This window comes from Protopterus annectens, chromosome 17.part0 (assembly GCF_019279795.1).
Source record: "Protopterus annectens isolate FY-2018-M chromosome 17.part0, PAN1.0, whole genome shotgun sequence".
Lineage (NCBI taxonomy): Eukaryota > Metazoa > Chordata > Ceratodontiformes > Protopteridae > Protopterus > Protopterus annectens.
Genome location: NC_056751.1, coordinates 314,934,731 through 314,949,538, shown reverse-complemented (window position 1 = coordinate 314,949,538; position 14,808 = coordinate 314,934,731). Strand labels below are relative to the sequence as shown.

At 38.7% G+C, this 14,808-nt stretch overlaps 1 protein-coding gene across 1 annotated transcript in view; it reads left to right on the top strand.

Annotated features, from left to right (window-relative positions):
* TEX30 (testis expressed 30) overlaps positions 1–13,504 on the top strand; it is a 78,225-nt gene extending 64,721 nt beyond the window's left edge. The window contains exons 4-5 of the mRNA XM_044059746.1: positions 8,552–8,757; positions 10,469–13,504. Coding sequence (XP_043915681.1) covers positions 8,552–8,757; positions 10,469–10,642 — 380 coding nt within the window. The 3' untranslated portion in view covers positions 10,643–13,504. The remainder of the gene's footprint in view (positions 1–8,551; positions 8,758–10,468) is intronic.
* Positions 13,505–14,808: the final 1,304 nt, after the last annotated feature.

The window sequence follows — 14,808 nt, the reverse complement described above, 5'->3', positions numbered from 1 at the left end:
ATAATATTGCCTAGTATTTACAGTGGAATCTGTGATGTAATAAATGGCATACTTATGAAAGTAAACTGGGATACTACACTTAGTGACCAAAACAAGTCTGTTCAAGATACTGTCAGTGAGTTTTATGACATTAACTTCTGCATTCATGTACAAAATGATAAGGCATACATATAGAGGTAAATTAAATCTTAACATATACAACTTTAAATTCAGCTGTGTCCCAAATGTTGAAATCAATAATTACCTGATAGTTAATATATTGGAAAAATGAAAGGGAAACTCTGAATGTATCAAATTGTCAATTAACAATGAAATGATCATCTAGCCATTGAATATAGCAAATGTACTTGCAGAAACTCTTTGGGCAGACTTCACAGTAAACAAAAAGAACATCAAAGTGCTAAGGAAACAGGAAATGACACAACTGCATGCAATTGCTATTGCAAGTAAAATCAAGACCTCCAGTTACATGGGACCAGAGCATACCTTGTTTCCCAAACATTGTCAAGGAAAACATAATTAAACTCATCAGACATATTAAACAAAGTTAGTATACAGATACTTTATTGACCAATGGCAATATGATGTAGTTGTAGCAGTTCAAAAAAAGGGGGAGGTTACTTCAGACCCAAGTAATTTTAGATTCTTTATTGCCAGCTGTGAAATTGGATGGGATTTGTAAGGGAGGATCTTGTCTGTACATTTAGAATCATGTAGCATTCTTTGAAGAGTTAATAGCAGCATTTAGTGAAGTACTGATAGAGCATACTGCTCATCTTGAATTTGCTAAGGCTGTTAAGCACCATTCCACAACATGGTATAGTTGAGAAGTTAGAGGCATTAAATGTTCTGGATGCCATTATTTAGGTCACAATCCGTGAAGATCCACAAAATCAACTTCCCAAAGGAGACAGTGGTGCAGTGGGTCCTTTACTGAATCTCACTGTCTTTGTTCACTGTTAGAGTAATGCGTTCACTGCATTAGGAGAAATGCTGACTATCCCTTCAGGGTAATTTGCAAGGCCTTGAACCAACTTATTGGTCACCATGGTCTTCTTGAGGTTGTGTGACTGTAGTAAGTTTCATGTGTATACACCCTGGTGGCCAGTCCTGGTGTCTGCATGAATGGCAAAGTCAGTAGCTTACTTAAGTGCTACGATGGATGCATTGAAATCTTTGGTCACTGAATGTAGGTGGCCAGAATGTATAGATGGCTAAACATTGAAAAACCTTTCTTCCATTATATGTTCTCTGTTATTCCCACTGGGAAGGTGGTCTTTGATGGGGATTTGACTGATTGCTGGTAAGACAAAGGACAAGCTGGGGCAGTAGCACATGCATGTTTGATCCTAGTTTGTGAGTAGACCTGATCATGCTGAGGGCACTGGATGTTGTATAATCTTTTAGCATCTCTACTGCCACCAAGACTTTACAACTGATGGAGTCCGTGATCTTGCCATACAAGTGAAAGACACACTCAAATGCTGAAGCTCTCAGTACTTTTCATCAGTCAGTCTTACACTGAAAATCGTATATGTCCTGTGGGAGGGTCTGAATCAATACCAAAATTCAAGCTAGGACCTGTTCTGCAAAAGGAAAGAGAATGTTTAGACAGGTACAAGTTAAGATTGTCACTTTAATGGAGATAAAGGTAGTAACTTGATTATTTCTTCCTTCTTAAAAATGATAGCAGCATTAGCAATCTTCATTCTGTTGGAATATTTTGTCCCATATTCAAAGAATGCATTTCTGGAGCTTCAATCCCACTTTCTTGCATCATGTCTGAAAACCTTTAACCACTGTACTCACCGATTTTGCATTTTTTTTTTTTTGTCTGTTTGAAGATATATCACATTACTTCAGCAACCAAAGGGTGAACAAGTGATTCCTTTCTAGGATGTTGAGAGGAGTCATTGGACAGTGCTTTTCTAATGTAGGAATCTTACATTAAGTGTAGCGGACCTCCTTTAAGGGTCCTAAGGCCGGGTCACTACTTTCCACCATTCATAATGTGTTGTCTTTTTGTTGGAATTCCTCATGTTTGTGGATATATGCATGCCTGTGTTGACATAAAATAATGGTATAACATGTCTTTTTCATAAGTGCATCCATCCTGCATGCTGTCCTATTTTGTTTTTCATCTACACAGTTAACAATCCTTGCTGTTGCTAGTAAAATATCCCACATTTGTATGGTCTTTGCTTTAAAGTTCTCTGTAGCAGATGAAAGTCATAATCTTGGCCCAATTCATTTGGATTGGTAGAAAGAAGCTTCTAGTGGGACTGGCAAAAAAGGTGCCTATCATGAAACAAGGAAGAGGACTGAACTCTGCCACTGGGAACTTTAGTTTAGAGATAAGTCTGCATATTGCACTTATCTCATGGTCTTTGCAGAGACAGAGGTCATCTTCAATTACCAGAAAACTTAACTCATTCTGCCACCCCCGTGGTGAAGATGGGCCAAAAGGCTGTGATGGTCATGTCCTGGCCTCTCCGATGGAGGCAAGTACATTCTGTGTTGGTTTTGCCATATAACTCCGGACTGATCATCTAGACCTGGAGCTGTCACTAGTGGTTTCGGATCAGCATCTCAAGTACTCTGTCATGGAGTGGCAGAACTTGGTTTCATGGCATCTTTTCCCCGAGTTCCCCCTCCCTGCAAGACTCAGGGTTCGTTAGTTCTGGTTGAGGTATGGCCAGTGGGTGAGCCCATGCCAGGTAGTAATTCAGTCATGCAATACTGAATGCTTTTTTGATGTGTGTTAGAGCCTTGATTCAGGGATATTGAATTTCACCCTTTGAGATTTGGAGTTTGCTGTAAGCTGCAGATGTGACACTGACTTCTTCCATCATGTACCACCTAGGCAGGCACGTAGTCCTATTCAGGCCCTGATTTGCTTGACTTCAGTTTACCTCCTTGCCATCTGGGCTATTTAATGCTCACAAGGTGTATGTCAGATGTTTGCCTCCATTGTTTCTCTAATGTAGATTGAAGGGCATTCAGGTTTACCCATATCTCATTCTGATTGTCCTGCATAGACATTATTTCAAGAAGAGTTGTGGGAGCCCCAAAATAAATTGTCTATTGTTTGACAAGTCTAAGGATCTCCCTTAGCTAGCAGGAGTCCAGACTACCCTCAACCATGAGGATAACATTTTTTTGGGGGGGGAGCAGTGTTAGACAGCAGGTTGTTTCTTCTCTAGGAGAAGATCACACTGCTGCACTCCTTCACCAAGACTGCAAGGAAGAGTTATGTGACTGCAAGATCCCTCCTCAGAGCAGTGGAATGCTTGTCTTTTTCCAGCTTATGGTATCTTTAGGAAAAATGCACATAAAGGCCGGCTGGAACCTGAGAAACCTATGGTAGCTGCTACTCCACTCACTGAAGACGGTTCTCTCTGATTTCTTTTGATCAGAGAATCCTCAAGTGGTAGACAAAACAAGTGCAAGACAATCCAGAGAGTCCTTCTTTTTTCATAACTTCTGATTGCTTACATCAACAGCTGTGTTTGTGGAGCTCACTCAGGCTATCTGAAAGCAGAAAGTAGGTGGGACATTCAGTACTGAGCTAAATACATCAGTGCCATTCACATAGTAGCCCCAGTCTGTGTTCTTCAGATGTTTGTGCCATGGTGGCTGGTAGCATACCACTCAAATATCCAGAATTTTGCAGAATATCAATTTTTTGCTGCATATTTTTTTGTCTGTTCTTCATAAAATTTGTGACTTACTGTGAAATCATTGAGGATTGAAGTCACTAAATAATGACAGACCTTTCAGCTTCAGACTTCATGTACTTCAGAAAATACATGCTGCGGAAAAACACTGTTATTGTAGCAAGTTTCTACTTTAATAAGAGCAGTATTTAAAATCTGTCCCTATTTTTGGGTCTTTGCCTCCCCTCATTATTTTTGTCATTGTTTATTTTTATTGTGCTAAAAGGTTGAGAGGTATGGCTGATAGGAGTCTATAACGTGATAACAGACAGCAGCTTAGTAAGATAATACATTGAGAAAATGCTGACTCTACTATTATCAACCTTGCAGAAGGTTAAGTATTTGGCTAGCTGCCTTTACGGGTCACTTTAAGCCTAGCTAGTTTCCCTTTTGGTGCCAGAATTAACTCATCCTGTTTTTTTTTAGATTGGTCTTAGACATCCCAAGGTTTATTTAATTATAGATTACCCCTAGTGAGAATAACTGGGATCATACCACAGATAATGTGAGGGGACCTACACATGGGATAAAGCATTTAGTAGCTGTGTGTGTCCATTAGCAGTACAGGGGCAGTCCTGGAGTAAATTTTCTGTTACCCATCCATTGATCCAAGTTGCAGTTGAAGATGGATGGGGTTGAACTTTGTTTTACATGAATGGGGAGGCTGTTACAGAGCAGTCGCATTCTCTGAGAGGTATACCTGTTCCTCCAAACTGTTATTTTGATGTTGCAGAAGAGATTTGGATACCTAGACCAAGTATTTTTGATGCCATTTGACTTGCTGATATGCAGAAGGTCCATCAATATTGGGTTTGAGAATGGCTTCTATGCCAAACACAGGTCACCTCTTACCAGTATGTAGGATACTGATTATAGTGACAGGACCTTGAGTTGATTTATGTAGGAGATATTGTTTAGGCCTTGTATCCCTTTAATAAGGTATCTCTGTGGACGTTCCAGTTGTTGCTTGTGTCTGGACAGATACATGCCAAAGGGGGCATTATACTCAATGACTGGCCTAATAAGGGCTGAGTAAGGGGGGGTGATATCTCTAGAGCTAGACACAGTTCCTTTGTTTATAAGCTGAGCAATATAGGAGGACTTTCTGATGGCAGTGGACACATTTTGGTTGAAGATTAGATCACTGTTCACATAAGTTCCGAAATCTTGAATAACTGAGTCAACTTTTTGGGGGGTATTGTCAATATGGTGGTTCCCTGAGGTTTTAATATATTTAGTTTCAGTTCATGGGTCGGGCAACAGGAATAAAGAAGGAGAAGCTATTCTACACTTCTGTCTGGCAAATGGCTTGATAGTAGCCAACACATGGTTCAGAAAGAGAGATGGTCACAAGATCACAAACAAGAGTAGCCAAGATGCAACTGGGGTAGACTTCCTCCTAGTAAGGAAAAGGCACTGAGATAGAATCCATGATTGCGAAGTCATCCCCAGTGAAACAGTCAGCCCACAGCATAAACCATTAGTTGCTACAATCTGCTGCAAGCAGTGGTCAGAGAAGGCTCTAAGGTTAACAGAGACCAGGCTGAAAGACCTGGAAGTTGACTGGAGAGAAATTACAACAGTTCAAGGAATTACTCAGGGCTCTAGCACCCCAAGAAGAGTAGGAAATAGGTGTAGTTGAAGAAGAGTGGCAGTGCCTAAAAACAGCATGTGCTAGGACTGCAGAAAAGATATGTGGCCGAGCCAGGTATGGAAATAAGGTACGGAAGGAAAGCTGGTGGTGGAATGCAGAAGTCCAGGAACTCATCAAAATAAAGAAGGAGTGGGAGATAGAAAAGACTGACCAGGCTAGGAAGGACTACTGGTTGGCTAACAAAGAAGCTAACAAAGAAGTTGCAATAGCAAAGAATAGGGCATCGGAGGCACTCTACCATCTTCTAGAAAGTGACTCAGTAAGGGGCACAAAGAAACTATATCAGGTTGCAAGGCAAAGACAGAAAGATAAAGAAGATAGACACCCTTCATAAGGGATGCCAGCAGCAACCTGCTCACCAGTCCACAGGACATCAAAAGCAGATGGAAGGAGTATTTCCAGCTGCTTCTGAATGAAGAAAACCCGACAGAAGCTGTACTGCCCTAGAAACAGCCTACAATGAGAGAAGAAGAGGAGCCCACCTTATAAAAAGTAAGAACAGCACCAAAGAAGATGAAGTCAGGGAAAGCAGCAGGCTCAGATGAGGTCACAGCAGATATGATAAGGATGATGGGTGAGATAGGGGAGAAATGGCTCCTGAGGGTACTAACAGCAGTGTGGAGAGAAAGGCACAATCCAGATGACTGGAGAATGCGCATAGTCATGACAGTGTACAAGAACAAAGGGGGCATCCACAACTGTGGGCAGTTGAGAGGCATCAAACTCCTTCCACATTGCATGAAAGTTCTGGAGAGGGGGATTGATAAATGGATACGCAGAGTAGTAGAATGTAAGATGGGAGATGAGCAGTTCGGATTCAGATCAGGATGCAGCACAATTGATCTGATGTTTGCAATGAGACAGATGCTTGAGAAGAAGCTAGAGATGAGGAGAGAGTCCAGCTGGGCATTCCTAGACTTGGAGAAAGCATATGACAAGGTCCGAAGAAAGATGTTCTGGGCAGTACTTTTGTGATATGAAGTCCCAGAAACATTGGTAGAATTAGTGCAGGCTATGTACAAGGACCCAGTGACTCAAGTACTTATAGTGTTGGGCCTCACAGAGGGGTTCCCAGTGGGAGTGGGTGTACACCAGGGTTCAGCTCTGAGCCCACCTCTGTTCATACTGGTGATGGACTACATTAGCAAACAGGTTGGAGGGGACAGATCAACAAAGTTGCTGTATGCAGACGATGTAGCAGTACAGGCAGACTCTGAGCTAGAACTTCAGCAAAGGATAGGAAAATGGAATGCAAATCTGAAGGCACATGGGTGAAATTAAGCACAGATAAGATGGTGGTAATGCAGCAAATTGGGGAAATGAGAAGAAGCTGAGAATAGATAGAAGGGAAGATAGTGGAACAGGTAAATAGCTTCAAGTATCTGGGAGGGGTGGTTGAGGAGAAGGGTAGGCTGAATGAAGAGGTCAAAGCTATTATCAGAGGGGCTGCAGCCCACTAGCATAGAGTATCAGGTGTAGTCTGATAGACGAATGCCAAAGAAGCTGAAAAGTAAGGTGTACAAGACAGTGGTGCAGCTAGTACTACTGTATGGTACAGAAACCGGAGCAGTAAAGGCAGAACAGTTGTAGAAGTTAGAGGTGATGAAAACAAAGTGCCTGAGAAAGGTGGTAGGATGCACACAGTGGGACAGACGAAGAAGTGGGACAGAAGAAGAAGCCAATGTAGCTCCAATTGCAGAAAAGATCAAAGAGAACAGATTATGGTGGTTTGGGCACATGTGTAGAAAAGCAGAAGACAATCTGGTGAGGAAGATTTGGGACAGACAGGAAGAAGGTAAGGGGAAGTGAGGACGTCCAGCAAAGAGGTGGATGGATTGTGTGAAAGAAGATCTGCGACAGTCAGGCAAGAGTATTGAAGAAGACAGGAATGTGGCACTGAATTGAGAGAGTTGGCGACAGTTAACACAATACCCCGACCCCATGTAGAAAAAATGTGAAAAAGGGGCTGATGGTGATGAGGAGGAAGAGTTTTAGTTCATGATTTTGGCACCAGCTAACTATTAAAAAAATCTTTATGCCAACAAAATTTTTTAAGAAGAACTTGGCACCTTGGCAGATTTACTTCTGGAGTTAGTTATTTGGCAACCAGGGGTGGAATCTAAGTTGTTCAAAAAATCTGCTACATTTAATTTGTTAAAATTTCTGACTTAAAAACAGTTGTCTACACCCCTCTAAGCTTGGGAGCTTCATGCTTGCACCCTAAACCTCTAAACTGCCTAACTCAGAAGTTGCATCATTTAACGTTAAAGGAAAAAAGGCATGAAAATTATGCAGCCCTGCATTTAGTATATTTAAAAAAATTGGCTGTGTGGGGGTGAAGAGTATGCAAGGTGCAGAGGGGGCACAGCTTTATTTTTGATAATGTGTAATTTCTAGTTTTGTTTTTGATGGTAGTACTCTATATAGTTCATTCTCACTTTTTGACTTATGATGTTTTGTAACTTATTGAATCATTATGGTCATCTCTGGGCTTTGCTGTGGTCAACTATACTGCTGTAGTATCAGACCAGTTTTTGTAATCTGGTGAAATTTCTTTTGATTTCTGAAAGATGTTTTGCATAGTTTAAGGTTAGTTTTTGAACAGTACAAGCTGATTTGGTATTTAAAACAACAATTCTGAGTTATTTGTTGTAGCTTACTGCATGTCAAGTGAGTTTTCATTAAAATAGTTTTAAGCAAATTTGTTAAAACATTCTTAGCCGAAACAAAATGTGGAGGCAGCAGCAAATAGAAACCTACTTGATTCATGTTGCCTGTCATGTTCCTTGCCTAGCAGCACTGTGAAATGTTGTCAGTGCTGCTATCTTCATATTTATCAGACTAGTGGGTTCTTCTCTTTATTTTCATCTATCCTGAGTTTACTTTAGGCAGTTTTTCCAACTATAAAGTGTTAATGGATGCTGGCCGGATAGTTCATTGTGCGTTTTGCATCTTCCCACCACCTTCACCACTACAGATTGATTGATTATGCTACGACCATAAAAAGATTAGGTTAGTTTTTAAGCATGTGTATTGCTTTGTCATGAAAAGTGAATCACCATTAACCTTCTTTTCTAGTAAACTATAGATATTCTGTTTAAGTAATATGCTTCTTTTCAGTAGGAAATATTTTAAAGGAAAGGCAGTTTAAGTAAGTGATTCATTTAACCTTGTTCTATAGGACGTTCTATGGGTGCAAGGGCAGCTAGTAGTGTTGTCCAACAGAGCTGTCAAAACATATATGATGGCTTCATTCAAGGTCTGCTTTGCCTGTCATATCCTCTTCATCCTCCTAAGCAGAAGAACAAACTTCGGAGTGAAGAGTTACTTCTCATCAAGCACCCTGTACTTTTTGTGTCAGGATCAGCTGATGAAATGTGCGAAAAGGTAAAGTAATCATTTTTGTAACCACCTATTCACTGACTTTTGATTATCTTCAAGGCGAGTTATGTGGAAAAAGGCTTAATTTGCTACTACAGTGACCTGTTTTTAAGAAGAGCACCTGTTATTGTCACATGAGCAAGCAAATGATGGCTTGCAGGTGCACTGATTGTTTATTATTTTGTATAATGCTTGCTTAAATTGAGGGATGTTAGCAAATATTTCCTATTTATTGCTCTGTCCTAAAACCCGATACCTGTCTTCCCCCAGGTCAAGAAAGTAAAGGGGAGCTGATGGTGGAATCATTTTCCTTCTATTGGCATAGAAGATTTATGTATACTTTTCCATCTTTAATAACACCTGAATAATAAATGAACTAAGGTGGATATATTTACAGCCATGTAGTATATTGTCGTGGATAAAATCACAGACTTAATAATCTACTTAATAATCTGGTTAAATAAGAGGTACCACATCATTATAAATTTTATTTAAAGTACATAAGGGTTATATATTATTATGACAGCTACTAAGTAGGGCAGGACCAGCTCGAATGTCGCACTGATGGGGGAAGGGATGTGAATTTAACATGTGTACCAATAACACTTTGATTTACAGCACAATAAACCACTCCCAAGCCTGATAAAAAGTCTATATATATTTAGAAAGCTTGTGAGGAAATTATTACTCTATTTTTGTTTTACTTGGATCGCTTGTCTGTGTACTTAATAAAGGATTTTTGACTGGAAAGAGACTCCCTGCCTTGCTCGGATTACTTTCGAATACTTAGTAATGCTGTACAATTATATATTTTCTGTTATTATTTTTTGTTTTGTTTTGTTTTGACTTGAGACCAGTTTAAATTCGCTACTACTACTATTGTCTGATCTGATTAATATATAGTGATTAACTATAAATATATGGACTGAAAATCTTCCACACAGAGAAGGTTCCTTACACTGTTTTATTTTTGGACCCACTACACTTTAGTGGGTTGTTTTGAGACTTTGGGGATACTACGGAGATTACTTGTTTTTTAAATAAGAATCAAAACATAGTGTTTTCAACTGAAAAACTGTGACAAACTCAACACACACTTGCCCCTGTCCCCAAAAACAATTAATAAAACTGTTAGCAATGCAAATTAGAGTGAACATTAGAAAAAAGGTTTACAATAAAAGTAATAAAAGAATCAAAGTTTTTTTTAATTTACAAAGTCACACGGCCATACAAAAAATAATAAATTTGTAGCAAAAAGTTTTTAGTTGGAAAAGTACTGTTTCAAATATAAAATTAATTGTAAAAGGCTTTATGCTGGACATCACCTTATTTGCCCAGCAATGGAGAAATACTAGCCAGCTGTCAATACCACAAAGCCTGCAAGAGGATAGCTCTTAAGCTACAGGATAGTTGTGAAGGGTTTGACTCTGTACGTCTTATTTTATATAACTCTGCTCAAGCTGTCAACAGTCTGGGCATATGGAATGTGCCTTAAGCTTCGTAAGCTCAGCTGTTATGTTCCAGGCAGAGATGAACATTTGTTACTTAGGATACAGCTACTGGCAAAGCTTAATTTATTGTCCTACTTTATTGTTTGTTGTGGTTGGATCTATGAATGGTCATTCTAGACCTTTTTATTTTATTAATTAATTTATTGATGTTTTATATTTGAATCTGCATGACCTGATTAAATCACTTTTTTTTCTGTACGAGTTAGAGTCTGCTAGAAGATGCAATAGGAAGAATGCAAGGACCTACAGAAGTTCATTGGATTGAAGGAGCAAGTCATGGGATGGAAGTGAAAGGACGCAAAGCAGAGGACGTTCTCTCTGAAATAAATGCACAAGTTTTGTCATGGATTGAAAAACTTGTAAGGCCAATGAAAAACTGAGAAGAGATATGTACTGTGGCAGTAGCAGAGTTGTTAGCTTCTCCTTGAATTAAACTAAAAAAATACTATTATATCAAGCAGTCCTAGAGTATATTAATATTTCTGACTGAAGCACGTTCAGAGATTCCCCTGACAATGGTTTTGTGAAGAAGAATCCTTAAATTCTCATGCCACATCAGAGCTAACACTATTGGTTCAGTTATTATGATTGTGACTGCTGATGTGTTCTCTGCTGTAGAAACATAAATCCATCTGGACTTCTGCCTACCATGTATCCTTATAATGACTGACAGTCCTTAAGTGTTGCCTTACATGAAACAAAATTCTGACATATTAGTTTCTGTTTATGTGTAATTCATTATGTTAATCTGGTGCCTCTAGCTTTCGCTGTGATAATGCCATATCTGTTGTTTTGCAGATTTGTTTTCAGCTGCAGTATCGTACCATGTTGGTAATAGGTGTGTAACTGCTTGTAAGTAATGGTGGTCCTTATCAGAGATATCTTTAGTCCCAACAAATGCTGTTTTTATACTTATTTTATCCTTCTTTCCAGTGAAAGTGAGCTTTCAGGCCTATGAAGTTACCTAGCTAATGTTTTACATAAGTAAGCAACAGATAGGTGGTGGAAAATATTGTAGTAGTATTTTTGCACTCATTTTGGCTCTTCACAGCTCCCAGGACCTCTCCTCATCCACTGAGTCTACCAAACCTGCCTTAGCCTTCGTCAGGCTATTCCCAGTCCATGTTTAGGGCTGGTGAAGGGTACCTGAGGCAGTATCATACTGTTGCTGGGGAGTGTTTTTTCCTAACATTCCACACCTTACTCACACTTGCCCCATCCCCAGGGGCTGATGTGCTGTGGGCTGTGCAGCATTTTGTCCATGCCTCTGAGTGTGACTCAACCTGAGCCGTGCCCCCCCCCCCAGTACAAAACTGTGTGCAAGTTCCTGACCTCTGCCAGAAGTCTTGAGTGGTGCTGTGTCTGAGTGCACCTTCCGAGGATGGGCATGCCTATCTGCCCTGCCTGTGCTGTCAAGCTGCCAAGCTCTTGAGCCAGTAATTCAACCTGGGTCACATGGGCCATAATTAGGGCTTTATCCCTGTATGTCATTAGCACAGGCTGGTATTGTAGAAGCATTTTAAGGTAAAATGAGCTTGAGACTCAGCTGCAAGTCTATACTGGGTTCCCACCCTGGCATTACCAGCATAACCTGATTTTTTACGACACTTTTGCTGTCTTAAAATGACCAGGTTTGTATATCATTTGGTCTCTCTACTTCATATTCTTTGGATTTCATTTTAATTTCACTTATTTATAATTTTAAAACTTGTAGTCATAAAACCTGTTTTCAAAGTAAAAACTTTGTGTTACAGAGACATAAACAGTCAATGTAACACACCCTAAAATATGAATGACTTTTTAAAACTTATACTATTGCAGTTAAAAGATACATATCTAAAAAATATTCTGAGAAAATAAAACAGTTCCTTATACTAATTTTTGGCACAGTGTAACCAGCCAAGGAGACTTTTAAACCACTTCTACTGTTTCCATTTCTGAGGAGAGAATGTAACTTGAGGAGCAGTGGGTAAAAAATAATTTGACATTTTATAAAGATTTGTTTTTATATAAATCCTGGTTATGCAAGAATAATTCATTAGAATTTTTATATAAGCAGTGGCAAGCTAGCTAATTTCTATTAGTCATAAAATGCTGGATGAAAAGGGTAAACTGCACTTAATATGCCAGCCATACTTTGAATACAGACAGATTAGATTAGTAAATTGTAAGTCAGTAATCTAAAATAACAGAGATTTGCCTAGAAGATTTTTTTGTATTTCCAAACACCATTTTAAAGGGTTACACTGTGCTAACTTCATGTACATCTTTTTGCTAACAAGGTCCATGTGATTAGAAAGTGTAAGTTAACAATTCATTTGCGCACCTAAGTAGGAAATTACCTCTTTCTGTTTCATAGTTCATTGTCTTTACCCACATTATTTAATTCTGACAGTTATAAAAAGCAAAACATTCATTTGTTTTGTTTAAAAATTAACGTGTCTATCAGCTGGTTCATACAAGTGGACTGTAATATTCTGAAAACTTTCTGTTCATCAGAATGACTAATGAATAATATGATGTCATGTATGTAAACACATTCATTTGCTTTAAGGCATCCTTATTACTAATAAATACAAAAATAAAAAAAAATGCTACTACTACTGTTAATAATAATAATAATCATAATAATAATAATAATAATGGGACCTAAAAGTGACCTGTCATGTGTTTACGTTTTATTGTTTTTCAGAAAAAAAAGATTGCCATAATTTTAGTGACGCTTTTCATGGCATACATATACAAGGAAATCCTGTTGAAGACATACTTAGTTGCAGATCTTATAAGGACATTATGATATCACTTTATATAACTAAAGTAAAAGCTTTTATCAAATCAGTAATATTGTTGCTTCTGTTTCAGAGTCGCATGATTATATGTAAATGTAGGAGAGTGATCAGTACTATTTCACTACTATAGTCTGTTTTAAATCTGTGATGAAAATCATGCTAAAGTGAATGCTTCTGTTAATACTCATTTAACTGACTTGACATAATCTACTTTTGTATTTTAGCTAAAGGATGAATTATATTCTAATGCTGTCTGTAAATTATCTTAATTTCACTTTCAGAGTTTGTCATCATACATCTTGCTTGAGCATCCTATGTATAATTTTCTTTAGCTTTTCTGATGCTTTAAACTACAAACAAATTTTGAGTTGATGGGTTGGGGAACTTCTGTAGTGAGTCCAGACAGGGGGTTTATCTTGTCTTCTGTTGACTGCAGTGTTGTATGCATGAGACTAATAGTTCATTTAGTTCACATTTGCATCCCTATGCTTACATTAGGGGGCATAATAAAAACTGCAGCGCTTAGCTGCTTCTTGCCACTTTGACCACCTGAATTTCCTCTTAACATCTTTGACAGAAGAGTACCTGCATTAAGCCCTCCAAGCCAAATTAAGTGCCAGTATAGTTGTCAGATATCATAACAGGACCATTACTGCCATTTTCTGTATAACCTCTGGTATCCACATGATAGTGACATTTTCATAGATTTCGGTACTGTAGGAATACTACTTACCCCAACATCATTCAAGATCTGGCACATTTTTTCTTCCTCATCACTTTGTTTCCATGAAATAAAGTGGTGTTTAAGGAAAAAACATCACTCAGAGAACCATTTAGAGGGTCTGACATCAAAGGGTATATGGTTTAAAGCTGGTAAGTATGAGGTGATGAAACGAGTTCAGGACTAAGCCTGTAGGTCTGGCTTCCCTTAAAAGTCTGCAATTTTCATTTCTGTTCATTCATTAATTAATTTTTTGATTTAATTAAGTTTGATAACCAGGTAAGTGAACTGATCTAGAGAGGATTTTGTCAAACATGGTCCAGATGCAAAAAAATATAGTATATGACACAGGTGAGATAATACGAGAGATAAAACCTGAAGTTTAATTTATGCAGCATATTTACTTTGGGCATATTTGATCTGAGAAAACAAAGACAGTTAAATACTTGTAGTAAAACACACACACAGGTTCATATGTACTTACTAGGTATTTGATCTGTGCAGATCTTAAGAAGCCTAGCTTAACATTTCAATAGTAGTTTATAGCCATTATATTTTATATATGAATAATGCAGAGATGGACCAAGCAAGGATATTTTGGGACATTTACTGTTTCTCCTATCCATGAAAGACAAAGGTGTTAAATTAGTTGCAGTTACCCATCTGTTTGTCCATGCCATTCTTACACATGTTAAAATTTTTATATTAAAAAGTGTCCAATACTTTTGGTCAGCACCTTGGCTTAGAAGAATAAAATCCTGGCAATGATCCTGCATTCTGGGTTTGTTTGGGGACCCCCCCCCCCCCCAGCCGTGACAACCCTCTTCTCCTAGCATATAATTCTTTCACCTGGAAGAAATGCATGTACATCAATAACCTGGAGTCCATGCTCTCTTGTTCCACAGTCAGTAATCCTGACAAAGAGGAGAGTGCCAGCACAAAGACTACACCACTCACATCACATAGCCAAGCACAACACACACACTTATGCAAAGGTCCTCAATAAAAACTTACCTAAACAGCAGAGACCTCTAAA